At 40.0% G+C, this 18,043-nt stretch overlaps 1 protein-coding gene across 1 annotated transcript in view; it reads left to right on the forward strand.

The window, feature by feature from the left end:
* Positions 1-18,043, forward strand: part of DEPDC1B (DEP domain containing 1B) — a 25,099-nt gene that overhangs the window by 2,538 nt on the left and 4,518 nt on the right. Inside the window, 6 exon segments of the mRNA XM_035896601.1 lie at positions 240-595; positions 5,791-5,926; positions 8,183-8,310; positions 13,167-13,297; positions 14,360-14,407; positions 14,864-15,004. Of these exon segments, the coding sequence (XP_035752494.1) occupies positions 240-595; positions 5,791-5,926; positions 8,183-8,310; positions 13,167-13,297; positions 14,360-14,407; positions 14,864-15,004 (940 nt within the window).

An 18,043-nucleotide genomic window follows, 5' to 3' on the forward strand; every position in this document is an offset into this window, starting at 1 on the left:
CCCCGCGGGACTGGGGCGGCGGCGGCAGAGCAGAGCTTCAGCCCAGCCTTTTGTCGAGTTAAAAGCCAAGCGGAGGTTAAAGCTGTATCCGTACAGTTGTAGGCAGTGTGGGGCTCTAGGCCTTTAAGCTTCCAAAAGCTGATGTTTGTTCCCGGATCTCAACTGTTTAAATCGTAGTTTTAGGTTTTAGCGTCCTTGTAAATGCAGGCGATCGCAAAAATGCCTAGTTCTGCATTCAGATCTGTCTGCATTCTGATCTCGCTTTGTACTACTAAAATGTTTCTGAGAGAAGAGCTCCCTTAACGGTTTGCTTTGTTCTTCTTCCCTAGTGGAACGAGATAATAGAACTTTTTCGTGCTGGGATGCCTTTACGGAAGCATCGGTGTCGCTTCAAAAGCTACGAGCGTTGCTTTAAAGCCTCGGAGGCAGTGGACTGTTTACATGAACTGCTTGGCTCTAATCAAAACTTTGGCCCAGAAGTGACTCGCAATCAAACGGTTAAGCTGCTCAAAAAATTCCTGAAAAATCATGTTATTGAAGATATTAAAGGAAGATGGGGTAAAGAGGACTTTCAAGATGATGGCCATTTGTATAGGTAAACCTATATAGGGTGACTGAAAAATTTTGGTTTTAGAAACAGGGAGTAATAACTCTTGTGTATTGGTCTTACAAATGTTTTTTGTAGAATGCCTTTGCAAAGGTGCTAATATGTCTTCTCCCTCCCTTCCTTTTAAAGACTTTATTTTCTCTATTGATAGGCAACCGTCATGATTTAAGGTTTGGCTTGCTGGTGGTGTGGTTTGTTTTTTTTTGTTTGTTTGTTTTTGCTTGTTTGTTTTTAAATATTTTTGAAGGGCACTTTTACTTGATTACATTCTGTGACTACTAACAAACGCTGTTGCAGCTTTTACAGGGGAGTGAGCCCTGTTTGCTGTTGGTAGACATCAGGTCTGTCAGTGTTGGAAGAGTATGTATCAAGAAGACATTGATGGAAGTGAGGATGCCATTGAGCATCGAAATCCATTTGTCCTCCCTCTCCCCCCAACCCCCGACTCATTTGGATGCTGTTTCCACTCCTCCTGAGAGAAGAGAAAGGCCTTCTATACTCCTTGGGTTGGGGATTAAAACTGTCTTAAAAGAAGCAAAGTTTTACTTGCTCATCCTCAATGATGCTTGCTTACATATCCCTGTTTAGCCTCTCAACTGGTGGCTTATTAACAGAAGAAAAGAATTTTCTTTGTAATGAAAGCTTACTGAAGTGGGTTCTGTCACCTTTTGTGACCTCAGTTCAGGTCTGGGTGCCCAGAAGTTGCAGGTTCTGAATTTGTACCATCTTGTAGTGCCCTGTTCAGTGAAAAAGTAGTGTGAAAATGACCATACCTTAAGTATGGATCTGTAACTTATATCATGGTGAGTCATCTTTTGAGGAAATGGGAGATATTATGCAGAGCAATGGGGAAAATACATCAGCTATAATGCTAAGCTTCTACTTATATATATTATTACATGCTTAAAGAAACTGTATTAATTATTTCGTAATGAGTTCTTAATCTTATCTTTAGAAAAATATATGTAATACTGAATTTCTGCTTAATGTGGATGAAATTGATTTTTCATTTTGATCTGTGATCTTAACTAGATTGTTTGTAGAGTGTGCCTAATATTTTTTGCTGTCTAGTCTGTACACCTATGCTGTAAGTGTATTTGTTCATTACTTTCTTAATTTTATTTATTAACTTGGAATACTTTCAAAGTGAGAGGTATGTAGGATGTAATTCTATTACTTTGTAATAAGCAAACTTGGTCAAGATAGATACTTTCTTATAAAAGAACCGTGGCTTATGTCAAAATTGTTCCAGTGCAGTTCAGTTGATTTACAGTCTGATTGGATCAGATTTGTTTTTAATTCCAGTAGCAAATTAGCACCTATTCAACTTGCTCTTACGATACTGCATGACATCTTTCAGTAAAAGTGGTAGCTGGTTTTTAGCCTGCCTTCTGAAGGAAATGACACTGAATTCTACAGCTTCCCTGCCAAATAAGTTAAATATTCAAACCAATTTCAAATAACTTTAATAGAAGAAATTTTAAATAATTTGGGGGGAATAAAAACATGAGTCTTCCCTCCAAACTTAGCTCCGTAGAGGGAAATTCCGTGTAACACTTAATCCAGGAAAACGTTAAACTTTAGAATTTGGGACTCAAATTCGAAGGACCCAGTGTATCAAGGGACTTGTATCTGAAGATATTTTGAGAAGCTCACACAAGAAAGTCTGTTGCTAAGTGTATAAAAACAATATATGACTCTGCAGTCTGTGAATTGAAAACGACTGAAGGCTGGGGAAGTGTGCTGAAGAAGCATCATGTATGCTTGTCCCGTTCTTAAATTCTTCTCTGGCCAGCTGATTATGGCTGCTATAGAAGGGCGAGATAGTGGGAACGTTCACCTAGTCCTTGACTAGTTCCAGTTGGAAAACTGACATGGAAGACAAGAATAGCCACTGAGGATCCTGCGTCGTGACTTTGGCCTGAGGAAGGTTAAATGTAAAGGAGTGGTGTGGAGTGGGCTTTTTACTTGTTTGTTTAAACAGAGTTAGAAAAGCAGTTAGATGCTGGTACAGCACATAGTGGTAGGTGTGTTATTGGTTTAGTATGTTCCTAGCACAGTCCTGCTCTGTCTATTCTTGGGACAGCACAGTTTTTTTCACGGGTGCTATATCTCCTTTCTGGTGTACTATACGCCTCACTGGTGTACTATATCTCCTTTCTTTCTGGGCATTGACTTTTTGTCAAAAGATCAAATATGGGGTTTGGTAACTGCTGGTATTATGCTATATCTCTTTAGTTTGGGTTTGTTGTGGTTGTAGTTTTTTTGTTTGTTTTGTATTGGCATCGTGACACATTCAAATTATTTTGTTCTGTTCTCCTTTGTATTTTCAGCAGTGACTTTACTGAGCTGCAGGCTGTGGGGGACGCTGCAGGCTGTAGAAGTTGGTTGGGTGAAATATTTCTGTGCTTCTCATTTTCTGTGTGCTCTGCCTAATGGTCTGCTATTGGACAAGAGAGCTCTTTTGTTATAGCTACCTTAATGATGTTCTTTCTGCGCCTCCCATTCAAAAGATAACAAAGTTACTAATTGAACAGGTTTTTTTACTAAAACTGCATAACTTCGTGCATCTTGAATTGGAGCCAGCTTTTTCCTACTGGGCTTGGTGCATAAATAAACTGTATATGCTATTCATGGTTTTGGTGTTTGGCTTTAAGTATTAAAACATGCTTTTCTCTTATTTCTGGAGGTAAACATCGGTTTTTCCAGCCTGCCTTTATTCATGTATTTAATGGCCTGGCAGCTCCCTCTGGTGGACTTTCCTAATTTTGTGAATCTGTTTCTCACTGTGTTGATACAGGTAGCAGTACAAGTCGCTTTTAATTCCACTGACAGTGCTTGTATGATATGCTTCATACCTTTTCTGTAAATTCCTGTATTAACTTATTAACTGGTGCACAGTTGTGTCATTCATTAACTTCACATGTAAGTGTAGTTGTCTGTTCTTGTTCACAGAGTATGCGAAAGAGATGTTGCCAAATGTTGATTTGCCTGAGAGTATTGAGCAAGTATTAAATATGAAGATGAGAACACTAACCACTAGTGTGGCCTCTAGAAATAGGAAAGACTGTGTGTCTGTGTGTCCTGGCTCAGTGTAGTCTACAATATATGTTATCATTTTGGAAGTTGTCAGGCTTTATTTTTTTTTTTTGAATCTAAGCAATGGCCATTAAAAACAAAAGGGTTAGTACTCCTGCATTGCTAGTAAACTGGGAATTCGGCTGTGGTACTTTGTATACAGTTGATACCAATGTTAGTTGACCCTGTTCTCTGCCCTTTGCCCTGGACACAAACAGGTATCTCTCCTTCCTCCTTGTACAATCTCATTAAAAACAAAAGGGTTAGTACTCCTGCATTGCTAGTAAACTGGGAATTCGGCTGTGGTACTTTGTATACAGTTGATACCAATGTTAGTTGACCCTGTTCTCTGCCCTTTGCCCTGGACACAAACAGGTATCTCTCCTTCCTCCTTGTACAATCTCCTAAAACTAGTGTCACTGGCTGTAAACCATGCTAATTTTGACGTGTCAACCTTGGAATGAATGCTTATCAGTTGCTATCTTTTGGTAATATTATTCTGCTCATCATAAAATCAGAGGCTTTTCATTGTTCATCTAAAAACTTGTCTCTATCCAGATCTTGCTGTAATGTTACCTGAGAAAGGGGAATGCACTCCTTTTTTCTGCTTGTAAGAACTCATTCATTTACTGGTTGGTTGAAAATGAGGACAGCAAATGACATAAAGCTAAAAATTGTGAAGAACTGAAGGGGAAACAAGGAACTGTTGAGAATACTGTAAGACGAAGGGAAAAAAAGGCTGCAGGTGTTTTAACATTAACAAATAGCTGAAAAATAGTTGAGAACACTCAACAGCTGAACATCTGCCATGTAATCTGAGTTACTTTTAAAAGGCAGAGTAAGTCTTGCAGGGTTAGTGCAAGGTGCAGAGTTTGTCCGAAGGAAGTGGTATCTTCCCAAGTTGCAGATATTCTGCTGAAGAGCATTGTGGAATATGCCAAATGGACTCAGTGTGCGTGGTCAAAACCATAACGTGTTAACACGTGCAGTATAGCAATACCGGACTAACAAAACTGCAATACAAAACTGATTTAAAAACTAATTAAATGTTGGAACTGCCTTGAGAGGATGAGAGGTGAAATTTTAGAAAAAACTTGAGGATTTCTTGAGCATGAGAATCTTTCTGGTACAAATGTGTGTACAAACTTGTTGCATGGTCACAGACATAACTGCCTTTTACATTCTGATTAAAAGAGTCAGTGAGGCTGAAGCAATTTCTTGAACCATCAGGAATCTCAGCATCTAAAACCTAGGAGTGCAGGTAAACAAGATCTGGTCTGGGCCAGACTGACGATATGTTGCCATCAAACTGATTTGTCTCTCTGATGTGCTGCCATTAATTCCTTTGTACGTCATCTGACCTAGGTTTAGCAGTAATTTAATTCTGGTCAAGCTGGAGATGTGACTGAGCTGAATGTGATCTGGGATAGTTTGTTTTCCTTGTTTTCTGCAAGGGCTAGCTTAGGGTTTATTTCTGCTAATTTCTTCAAGGCACTTCTTGAAATGCCTTAAAAAGTGAACGAGTTCCCTGCACAACCAGCTGGAAAAACACTCCAGAAAAGAACTGCAGGATATGATCTCCGCATAGAAAGCATGTAAACCCAGAAGAACATGGTAATGTGGACAAAACTTTGTGTGGGCACTTGCATGCACACTAATTAAATCCAAGCATTAGTCATGCGACTTAGTTATGCAGCTTTGCTTTAGGAGATGCATGCTAGCAGTGCACTTGGCACGGGGAAAATATACCCGCAGCTTTTTCAGCAGAATCAATGTCTTCTAGTGAAGATCCAAGTCCATTGTCTATGCATAGGCAGCTGGTGCTATTTGAGGTGCACTGGGATATCAGATATTCACCCAAGGCTCGGCTATGTCATGGGAGGTACAAAGGACCTGAACTATTCTGGAGCAGCAGATGGAGGCTAAACAGGACACCTTAGGATGCTTTATTTGTCACTCAACACCACTCTTCAGGCAACTAAGTCGCTCTGTGAATGTCCAAGGCATTTGTTGTATTTTTGCATGTGAAGGAGTACTACAATTTTGCTTTGGTAAATATGGAATAAGGTGGAGTTCAGAGCATTGAAAATATTCTCTAATTGTAGATTTCCTCCTTCCTCACCGCTGAAGCCATATCCAAAGAAACTTTCATGTGGAAAGGAAGTAATTAAATTTCCAGACTGGAATGAACCAAAGGCTGGGACTTCCCAAGAACACATCCCAGTGAAATCAGTTGTAATGGTAAGATACCCAGTTTTCTTTTTCCCAGATATGAGCATATTTGGAAAGCAAAACTGAACAAATTATCTTTTTGTTGTGACACAAATTACTTGGATATAAAATTAAATGCAAAATAGCCTTATTTTAAGCTTCTGTGAAGTAAAATTGTTCTTAATGATTTGCTGGGGGTGTTGGCTTTGAGTGTTTTTTCTGCTACAGATTATGATGTCCTGAGCATCCTATGTTCAGCATGGCTGTATTTGCCAGTATGCTTGCATTCCAGTTTTCTCAAATTCCAATAGGCATTTTTTATACTACAAGAGAAAATAGTTACTTCACTGTCACTTACACTGCGACTCTTACTCAGACACTTCATGTAGCAGAATATTACAGTAGTACTCCCTTCCTAACTGCTATGAAGTTTTCTGTGATTAAATTCCTTTTTCGTAAGGAGTATGTTGTGGCTAAGGAGAAGCGGTCCTGGTTTCATTGTTACGCTTTGTGAGCTTGGAGAATCATCCTGCCCCACACTTACCTGGATTGATCCGGCCATTGTCAAGTTTTTGAAAAAACTGTTGCTTTTATTAGTAAACCAAAATTGTATCAACTCTTGCCACCTGGACATCTTAAAAGCCCGGGCTTCTGGATTTATATATATTCCTATATATATATATATATTCTAATATATTTTCTTCCTCCAGTGTGTCTTGTGTGTGAGTGTTCTTGTATTTTGTGAACTCTTGGGACTTCTTTGATAATCTTGGCCTTTTATTAATGCTCATCAGTGCACAACATGAGCCTTGGATTTCTTGGTGATCAATAGTCTGTTTGGAAAAGTAGCTCCTACCGTTTTTCTGGACATCTGGAAGTCCTGAATGAATGGTTGTTCCATATTTGTAATCCAATTACTTATGTGCAGATCAAGGGCACCTTTCATATACAGCAGGATTCTGAAGAGGGAAAAACGTAGTCCTTGGGACTTCAATAGCGGGTAGAAGATTGAGGGAAATAAAAAAAAAAATAGTGCTGAAGACCAGTAAATGGAATAGAGTATTTTAGTTACTGAGCAAGTATCTGCTGCAATTTTAACATGTTACAGACTCCAACTGTCTGCTCTAAAATTCCATCCAAGCACCCTGGCCTGATAAAAGTTAGCAAAAGTCTGCCTATGTACATCTGACTCAGATGCGAAAGCATACACCCTGGCATAGCTCAATATCTTTCACTGGCAGTTTTGCTTAATACAGCGGACCATAAATTGAAGTTACTGAGACAAGGGAATAAGCTTGTTTCTGCTGGCTCTTTTATAGAAAGGTGTAGCTTCCACTGGAATAATGAAGTAGATAGGTAGCTCAAAGTTGTGGCACCTTATATTGCTCCAGCATCCATCAGAGCATTTATTGACTGTGTGTGGATTGATGGGCCTGGGTCTGTGTAGTGAAATAGTGACGTGGAACACCAGATACTAATTTCAGAGTTGCTCAAACTAGCTCTAGTCTAGTGTCATGGAATGACAGATGATTAGTGCTTGGAGTAATTAAGTGCATTCCTGGAGTGCAATTTGTGGTTTGGTTGTGATCACAAGGAATACTGTTAATGTGCTTTAGGACTGCGTTACGATGTAAATCAAAGAACTGGGAATGATTAGGAGTTTTGCCTTAAAGTATGCTGTTTTCTCAAACATGCCCACCCATGGACGTGTTGATGACAATCTTCAAGCATTAAGAGGATGTGAAGGTTGAGTAAAGCATAGTAGTCACTTGCATTCTCTGCTTTACTTTATTCGGTTACAATGGTGGACTAGATCTGATAAGTGTCTTCAGCTGTAGCTGTTTTCTTTTACTTTCTTAATGTATAGAAACTTTTAATAAACTTAATATTTACTTATGATCAGTATACATGGAACAAGGATGAATATCAGTCTTTGATATCTCATCTAATAATTTTTCCATAAGTGCATGTTTAGTATTAGAGTGGTGGTTGAAAACAAGTGAGTTGAGCTGATTTTAATCAAGGAGAGGATCTGAACGCAGGACTAGAGGCCATTGACTCCTGAACGTTAATGGCTATTCTGACACACATAATTTTTCAGCTTTGGACAAGTTATGTAACCAAGAAAAGATGCTGCATATCTGTGAAAGCTAAACACTCCCTTGCATCTTGGCGACGTCACTGGAATTTAGGAATATTTAAAATACATGCTAGACTACAAATGTATTATATTGTTTAGTACTTGAAAAGTCACCAGTTAATGAGGAGTCTTTTTTCTGATTTCAGAACTCTGAGATGTGGTACAAGCGACACAGTATAGCTATAGGAGAAGTGCCAGCATGCAAACTTGTGTTCCGCAGAGAACTAACACAAACAAATGTAGAAGAGATATGGAAATCCATGACTTTGTCACGGTGGGTATATTTGTGAGTCATATTGCTGTGAGAGTAAAACTGTGTAGTAGGTAATAGTCTTGTCTGTCTGTTCTCGTAATGCTTGTAATTTCACCCACTCATCTTTCATCACTGTCATCAAAGCCATAGTGGCTAGACCAGCTATACTGCTTGTTATTTGGCTAACAAATTCAGCAAATGAAGTTTGCAAAGAAACTTTATTGTGCTTTAATACCTTTTGACTTTTTCTTGTTTTTATACAAGTCCTTTTGTTGTGTGGGCTTTATCTTGTTTTAATCACTTTTTTCCTCAGTCTTTCCCTTTTTTTCTTGTTGCTATGAAACAGAAGCACTTCTGTAGAAGTGCAATACCATGAAACCTTTCAATGACAAGTACAATACTTCGTATGAGGTAAGAAATGGAGTAGCTAATTGAGTGCAGAAAGCTTTGAGATTCAGGTATTTTTTACTATTTCCAAAAGGAACTTCCTATGCAAAGTTAGAGGCATTACTTAAGACTATTTGTGCAGGAGAAAAAAGTAACATACATTACCTATTTTTACAGCACAGTTGAGGCCTTATTAATGATCCAAACCTAGCACATTATCTCCATGTAATAAACTTGATGCCGAGGCAAGCAGCTCCAGTGCTGGCATGATCCACAGCAGAGCGCTTTAATGTGGTGCACAGGGGGGTTTCCGGAAAGGGCGAAGCCTCAGGGGAAGCTGCCAGGAGCCCACAGCTCGAATGACAGCGTCTGACAGCAGCTAGGCAGGGCCAGGAGAAACGGTGGCCAGGCCCCCCCACATGTATGAAAGAAGCCCCTGAGGAGCGCTGGTGACCGGGAGTACTGCCAACAGGGTGGGCACATGGGGTGTGACACAGCAGTTTGTGCAGAAGGGAGTGCAGGAAGGGCACTGAAGCTCTACCAGCTTGGGCAGGGAGCAATGGTACCCACCTGGCAGAAAGCAAAGGCTTCTCTAACCTCTGTACCCACCATGACCGGCACAGTTTCCCAGGCAGAGCTCCGGTGGGAACATGCTGCTAGCTGGGTGCCAGGCTGCAGGCTGTGCCCTGCTCTTACACCAGTACAGGACAGCAGCAATGAGCACGCCTGCAGGAGGTGTGCCCAGGCAGAGGGTCTCCTCTGCTTTGTGACAGAGCTCTGGGAGGACATCAGTAGATTGAGTATCAGGGAAGAAGAGAGAGTGGGATGGACTACTGGAACCATACCCTGCCTTCCTTGGGACAGGCCAAACAGGCAGACAGTACTCATGGTACGGAGGATCCTCTAGCCTCTCTCTGCCTGGCTGAACACAGTGAAGGTACAGGGGGCAATGGAAACAAGTTCCTGCCCAGCACAGTAGTCTCTCCTCCATGACTGCCCCACCTTTCCAGGTGCCCTTGCATAATAGGTATGAGACTCTGCAAGTGGAACTGAACAATCATAAGGGTTGTTCATCTAGGTGGGAGGTGTTAGCAAGGCTAAGTCGGCCTATACCCTGCATCAAAACTGCCTCCACAAAGGAAAAAAAGGCAGGTCATTGTCATAGGAGACTGCCTTCTGAGGGGAACAGAAGGCCCAATAAGGAGACCAGACCCACTTCTTAGGGAAGTCTGCTGCCTCCTTGGGGCCCTGGTTAAAGACATGAAGAGAAAGCTTCCTACCCTGGTATCGCCCTCAGATTATTATCCATTATTGATTTTTTAGTTAGGCAGTGATGAAATTGCAACAAGAAGTCCAAGGTGAATCAAGAGAGACTTCAGGGCCTTGGGATGACAGGTTAAGGGATCAGGAGTACAAGAAGCGTTCTTTATCATTCCAGTTGCAGGGAATGATGAGAGAAGAAACAGGAAGAGCCAGCAGATTAATACCTGGCTCCGAGCCTGGTGTCGCTGGCAGGATTTTGAGGTTTTTGATCATAGGTCAGTCTATATGACACCAGGCTTGCTGGCAACAGACGGGGTACACCTGTCTCAAAGGAGGAAAACAATCTTTGTACAGGAGTTAGCAGGGATCATTGAAGGAGCTTTAAACTATGTTTGAAGGGGGAAAGGGGTAAGACCAGGCTCACTGGAGATTAGCCTGGGAGCGGCCCACCAGTGTTTGGAGGATGGTGTACAAGAAAAGTCCTTCAGTCTGCTCCGCAATGTGCTGAGTACACTGGAGCACATTTGAAATGTCTTTATACTATAAATGTCTTTATATTAATGCATGCAGCATGAGAAATAAACAAGAGGAGCTAGAAACTTTGGCCCAGTCCCAGAGCTACGAAGTTAATTGGTGTAAGTGAAACCTGGCGGGATGAGTGACTGCTGTATTGGACAGTTATAGGCTCTTCAGGAAGGACAGGCAGAGTAGGCAAGGTGTGGCACCATATGTAAGAGGAGGGTTGGATTGTATGATGCTTACAGTTGACAGTGGCACAGTGGAGGACCTCTGGGTAAGGATGAAGGGGAAAGCAAACAAAGCAGACGTTGTGAGAGTCTACTATCAACCACCCAGCCATGACCATGACATCAATGAATTATTCTACAAAGAATTACAGGATGTCTCTAGATCAACTGCCCTTGTCCTTAAGGGTGATTTTAAGTTCCCAGACATCAACTGTGAATATCATACAGCAGATATGAACAGGTCCAGGAAATTTCTCAAGCATGTTGAAGATTACTTCTTGGTGCAGATACTAAGGGAGCTGACTAGGAAAGGTGCCTTCCTAGATTTTTTATTTGTAAACAAAGAGGTACTTGTGGGCAAAGTGTTGATTGGTGGCTGTCTCGGTCACAGTGACCATGAAGTAATTGAGTTTCAAGTCTTTGGTGATAGGAGAAAAACTGCCAGGAAAACTATGTCCCCTGAATATGGGGAGAGTAGACTTTGGGCTGCTGAAGGAGCTAGTTAGGCAGGTCCCCTGGGAATCTGCTTTTGAATGTATTGGGGTTTATGAATGCTGGTCACTTTTTAAGAGCCATCTCTTAAGAGTGCAGGAGCAGGCAATTCCAAAATGTCAGAAGTCAAGTAAGTGGGACAGAAGGCTGGCTTGGCTGAGCAGAGATCTTCTACAACTTAGGTGGAAAAGGAAAGTGTGCAGACATTGGAAGCAAGGACAGGTGACACATGAGGACTACAGAGATGCTGTTTACCACTGCAGGGAGAGGATTTGTGTGGCCAAACCCTGATTAGTGTTGGAAGACTATGACTGGAGGGGAGGATAAACTCCCAGCTGACCCTGAACTTGTTTGAGACTTGCTTCTCCAGCTGGATACACATAAATCTATGGGGCCTAATGGGCTTCATCGCAGGGTACTGAAAGAGCTGGCTGATGTCATCATGGGACCTCTCTCTCTTATTTTTCAATGGTCTTGGGAGTCTGGAGAGGTCCAGTCAACTGGAAGCTGGCAAATATTCTAATTTTCAAAAAGAGTAAGAAAGAAGACCCTGGTAACTACAGGCCTGTCAGTCTCACTTCAGTGCCTGGTAAAATTATGGAGAAGGTTATTCTGGAAGTTATTGAAAAACACTTGAGAGACAACACAGTCATTGGTCATAGCCAGCACAGGTTCACGAGGAGAAAGTCCTGCTTAACCAACTTTATTTCCTTTTATGGAAAGGTCACCCGTCTAACTGACCAAGGGAAGCCAGTAGATGTGGTGGTTTCGGATTTTAGCAAAGCTTTTGATACTGTCTCTCACAGTATCCTTCTAGATAAACTGTCCAGCACACAGCTAGACAAGTCTGTAGTACACTGGGTGAGCAATTGGCTGACAGGTCAGGCTCAAAAGGTTATAGTAAATGGGGTTACATCAGGCTGTCAGCCAGTCCCCAGGGCTTGATTTTAGGGCCAGTGTTCTTTAATGTCTTTATAAATTATCTGGGTGCAGGAATTAAATGTGCATTACGTAAGATTGCCAATGATACTAAATTAGGAGGAGATGTGGACTCCCTCAAGGGTAGAGAGGCCTTACAGAGGGATCTGGGCAATCACCATCCGTGTGAAATTTAACAAGACTAATTATTGGATTCTCCATTTGGGACGGGGTAAACCTGGTTATATGTACAAACTGGGAGGTGAAAGGCTGGAGAGCAGCCTCACGGAAAGAAATGTTGGGGGTTGGCTTGATGGCAAGTTGAATGTGAGTCAACAGCATGCCCTGGCAGCCAAAAGGGCCAACCGTGTCCTGGGGTGCATCAAGCACAGCATAGTGGGCCAGTTGAGGGAGGTGATTGTCCCAGTCTATTCTGCATGGGTGTGGCCCCACCTCGAGTACTGTGTGCAGTTGTGGGTGCCTCAATATAAGGACATCAAACCATTAGAGTGTGTCCAGAGGAAGGTGACCAAAGTGGTGAAAGGCCTCAGGGGCAGGACTTGGGAGGAGTGGTTGAGGTCACTTGGTGTGCTCAGCTTGGAGAAGAGAAGGCTGAGGGGTGACCTCCTCACAGTCTACAACTTCCTAATGGGGGGCAGCTGAGGGGGAGGTGCTGATCTCCTCTCTGGTGACCAGCAGTAGGATATGAGGAGATGGAATGAAGCTGCACCAGGGGAAGCTCAGGTTGGACATCAGGAAAAGGCTCTTTACTGAAAGGGTGGTCAGTCACTGGGACAGGCTCCCCAGAGAAGTTGTCACGGCACCAAGCCTGTCCAAGTTCAAGGTGCATCTGGACAATGCTCCTGGTCTTATGGTGTAGTTTTAGGTAGTCCTATGAGGAGCAGGGAGTTGGACTTGATGAACCCCATCAGGTCCCTTCCAACCTGAAATATACTATGATTCTATGAAATGGAGAGGTCTTTTTTTCATAATTGTATCTATCCTAATACTACAGGTTTGCCTTTTTCAGATTAGGTTATCTATGAACTATGTGTTTATGTATTTTTACAGATTACAAAAGGTCTTGGGTTTGGATTCTCTGGATGAAGTGTTAGACACAAAACTTGTGAATTCAAAGCATATAGTCCAAAATGCATACAATGTCAATAAGCAAGGCATTGTCACTTTAGAAGACAAATCAAGTGAGTATTTTAGAAATCATCATTAAACTTTTTTTATATTGTAGTTTACTAGCCTAAAAAAAGTATTAGTTCTAATCTATACTAGTAGGTAGCATCTTTATGCTTGTATGACCTCTTCTATACTAGCGTTTTTGCGAAGTATGCCATTGTTGACCTCTGTCATCCCAGTAGTAAGAACCAGTGTTTATTCCAAATTTACTTTCCTAAACATATTCCTGCTTTAGCAGGGTTTAAAGATGAAGGTGGAAGAGCAGCAACTTTTCATTTATAAAGATAAGGATATTATTCACTTCAAGCTGGCTTTGTCAGCCCAGCCCTTAACTACCTGAACTGGAGTATTTACGTGAAGAAAATATGTATTGAAAATTGGGAAAGAATCAAAATGTACACTGAGAGATGCTTAGAATTTCTCAGTTTTGAGGTTTCAGCCAATGTGTTTTGAAATTAGTGCTGAGTTTAAAATTGCTTTGCACATCAGGGAGAAAGTAAAGCATCTTTGCTGCTGTGATATAGCACTTATAATATTATTGCCACCACGTTTTCCACAAAATCTGTAGAGAAGTGAAATATGAGATTGGAACCTGGTTTAGTTTGTGAATGAAACCTCCTCCAGAAAATATACATGTTAGTTTTAAAGACAATGGAGCACCTCAAGATACTAACTTCCTCCTTGCAGAAATGACAGAACTGAATGTATAAGTGCTTTTCATCACCTTCAGTGCAAAGTAAACACTTTGCTGTAATGCACTAGTGAAGGTGTAGCTTGAACTAGTTTGGCTGACTTGTGCAGGGCAGGTTAAGGATTTGCGATATGATCCATTTTGCTGATTGAGTTGTAAGAGCAGTAGGCATAACTGGTTGATATTGAGTACTGGAAGTAGTACAGTATAGATGTATTTCAAGCTAGATCCTACATTAAAGTATAGCCTGCCTTTGCAATCAGTTGATCTACTATATAAGAAGAACTTCTTAAAGAATTTTCAGCTTAAGTTTCATTTTACAGTTCATAATTTTCTCAGGTTTTTTCTGCTTTTAATTTCTGTCTGTTTTTCCCCTATGCAGAGGAACTACCTCACTGGATATTATCAGCAATGAAATGTTTAGCAAATTGTAAGTAAATTCAGGAGGGAAAAAGAACCCAAATCAAACAAATTCACCTCTGTAAAAATCAAAAAATCAAACTGTGCCTTTACCACTTTATCAAATCCTGTTTATATTCACAGTCAATATTTTTTCTGATCATTGCCTTAAACAAAGTTGAAAAAGATCAGCGAGCATACGTTCTCCTGTCAGTGCAGCTTATTTCAGTGGGGTATATAAAGGCTTAACTATTCATATTTTTCCTCTACTATGTTTTTTCACTAGACCTTCTTGAAATAGATCAATACAATTTCACTTCTATTTTGAAGAATGAGTCTAAATGTTTGGTGGGTTTTTTCCTACTTGATGTTGCATTTTTGTTGTCTGGAATAAAAAAATCTTGATCTGGTTGATGGCTGCAAATTAATTTCCTCTTTTTGTTGTGTTTTTTTTTGGTTTGGGTTTTTTTTTCCTCTCTCTTTGTAGGGCCCAGCTGCTCAGATTTGAAGCAGCCTACGTACTCAGGATTTGAAAGAGATGTCTTCAAAACTATAGTGGACTACTTTGGACAGATGAAAGAACCTCTTCTCACATTTCATTTTTTTGATGTTTTTGTTAGTGTGCTAGGTAAGTAGTTTGGGATGTCATAAAAAACGTTTTTTTTTTTTTTTTAATTAACTTCCTGGAATTTATTTACCATACTCAAATAGTATCACAACTAATTTCTTCAGGACCTGTCCTGTCCATTCTACATAGGGAACAGCTTAATATTTAAAGTTATTTCATATCAGAAGGTTATTTTATTCTTGTGCCTTTTTGATCACATTAGTTCAAAAGTCTTCTGTTGCTTGTCTGTATAATTTTAAAGGCCTCTGTTAATTGCTTAGCACAGCCACACCTAACAGCTGGATTTTAACAGATTTTTTTTCTTTTTTTTTACAAATGCCTAAGTGTCTTAAAAACTCACATAAGCTTTTAGAAAATGTTTGACTGAAGTCTAGATTAAAAAAGAATTAGGGCTGTAAGGACTGTTTTTAATCCCGCCAATACGACATCTGAAGCAAATTGAAATCCTTCATCACTAAACTTAGAATAGACATTAACTAATATAGTGCTTTAAAGAAACGATAGTTTAGTTATTAACTATAACATTTTAAGGGTTCACACTATATCAAATTCAGCTGTCCTGTAGCTATAGATGGCCCACTGGAAGACAGTAAATGTGAAAATATTTTATTACATTTAATGGTTAAGTTTTAAAAAAGAGCAACTGAATTGAAAAGTAAGCATGCTTTATAGCATGTCACTTTTCGGAGCTTCTTTAAAAGTTGGGAACAACATTGCTTTTAGTAAACTATTGAGATGAAAAAGGAATTCAGAATAACACTTTTATTTCTGGAATTTAGTATTTTTTTACTTTGTTAGTTGACAATCTTTCTTCAAACTAAATATAGTTCCTTTTCCGACTTCTTTTTCTTAGACAAAAGATATTCTTGATAAAATCTTTAAAAATTCTTCCTCTCCTTTCCTATTTTCTTTCTCTTTGCTTTTCCATTTCACATCTTTCAGGTTTTAAGAGTTGTATTTCACAGATGTAAAAATGAGAAGAAATAATTCATGCTAATGCTTATGTGGAAATGAAAAAAAAATCGTTCACTATTTCAAAAAGTCAAAAAACCATTTTGTGGTCTCTTTCACAAAAAATGATGTTTTAATATAGAATCCTTCCTTACTAACAAAAACAGATATAAAAAAAAAAAATCATGGGAACGCAGGCCTTCAAGAACTACTTTGTTTTCCGTCTTGATACTTATACAATTTACCTTGAAGTACTGGCAGTATATGTTTGAAAATGTCATGTTTATTCTAGAAGTCTTGCCTAAACAGTCTCCTCCAGACAGCTAACACCGGTATTTAGTGGCTAAAAAGTTGCATTTGGCCTTAGTGGAATGATTTGGGATACTTGAGTTAGGCACCCCACTGTGGGGTGGGGTGGGGCCAGATGATCCCCAGGTGTCTTATCCACTTTTTTTATAATTCAAGACTATACTCGCTGTCTAGCCAGTGGAGGGAGTTCAAGATGAGAATTCAGCATACCTGTGGTGAAGCCTAACTCTTTTTTTTGTACTCAAAACTACTTAGAACCAGTAATAAGAAAATAAGCAAGTAAATATAAGGCAGAGATGTCTGATATGTAGTTTTGGTAGCAAGGTCTTCTCTAACCACTCAGACTGTCTTCTGAGATATGATCTGTGATTCCTGAGGACAGGGGGAGACAGGGAGAAGGAAGGGACTTTTGGAGGCTTCAGCTGAGAAAGAAAGGGGAAGGGTTTTGGTTCTCCTCAATGTGTAATTAAGTCTTAACAATAAGGCTAATGTACGGGCTATTATGAAGCTGTAGGTAAATGCAGAGGATAATGCTCACTCCGTAGAACTCTATTTTGTAATAACTGTCAACCCTAGTACCTAGTGCTGCCTGTGAGGCAGTAATTGCTTAACAAGTTAAATTGCTTAACAAGAAAAGCAGATTCATGTCTGCAGTTGCATTTTTGTGGTTTTTTTAACAGAGTATGGATTGCTAAATTGGCAATAATTCTCAATCTTAAGACATTTATAAACCAAGATTTCAGCCTTTGAGTCTTTGACTTTTCATATTGCTACCCTCAGGTAATTACAACCTTTCCACAAGTGATTATAGGACTGACTTCTTCCCTCAGTGGATAAGCTTTCTGTTTAGTGGAAGACTTCAGGAAATAACAAAGAAAAGTGTTATCAGATTATATTTTTGGTCATTTGAGGCAGGCATGATGTGATTTGTATATGTCTAAAAGTCCTGTCTTAAAACCTGAGAAATACTTACAGAAACTGTAGGTGGCTTGTGTAACCAAGATACCTCACTTGCTTCTGCTTTTGAATGAAGACTGTTTAGAGAACTTCTCTTTCAAGAGGTTGCCTGCAATTAGTTTTCAGAAAAGCTAAGAAAATTGGACTAAGGTGTCAGTCATCATCAGATATTTTAATAACTTGTTAAGATTAAACTTGCCCCTTGCACAGGTTATGACGATTCTTTATGTATAAATCTTGTTAAGGTTAATTATTATTTTTCAGGCCCTCTTCTAAATGTATGCACTAGTGTGCTTGCCAAATCTTACTTTGAAATTAGAAAAAGCTTTGCTTTGAAAATGAAATTAACTATGGTGTTTTACCACTCTTTTCTTGGAATACTGTCTGTTCTGGCTGTCCTACTTACCACTGCACACTTACTTTTTTTTTTTTTTTTTTTTTTTTAATAACAAGTGGCTTCCACTTTTTACACAGTGTGGAATTGAATGGCATGGTGTATGAGGAGACAGCAATGGATGCTGTTTATGTTGACTGTAGTAAAGCTTTCAACACTGTCTCCTATCACATACTTATAGGCAAACTAAGGAAGTACAAGCTAGATAAGGGGGTAGTGAGGTAGACCAGAAATTGGATGAATTGCTGGGCTCAGAGGGTTGTGATCTGTGGCACAAAGTTCTGCTGGGGGTCAATCAGTAGGGAGTACCCCAGGGCTGATAATGGGGCCAGTAGTGGTTAGCACTTCATTAATGACCTGGATGGTGGGACTCTGTCCTAAACAGGGACAGAGTGCCCTAAACGAGGGTGCAGATAATACAAAATGAG

The sequence above is a fragment of the Egretta garzetta genome, unplaced genomic scaffold (genome assembly GCF_000687185.1).
Source record: "Egretta garzetta isolate BGI_Z169 unplaced genomic scaffold, ASM68718v1 scaffold136, whole genome shotgun sequence".
Taxonomy (NCBI): domain Eukaryota; kingdom Metazoa; phylum Chordata; class Aves; order Pelecaniformes; family Ardeidae; genus Egretta; species Egretta garzetta.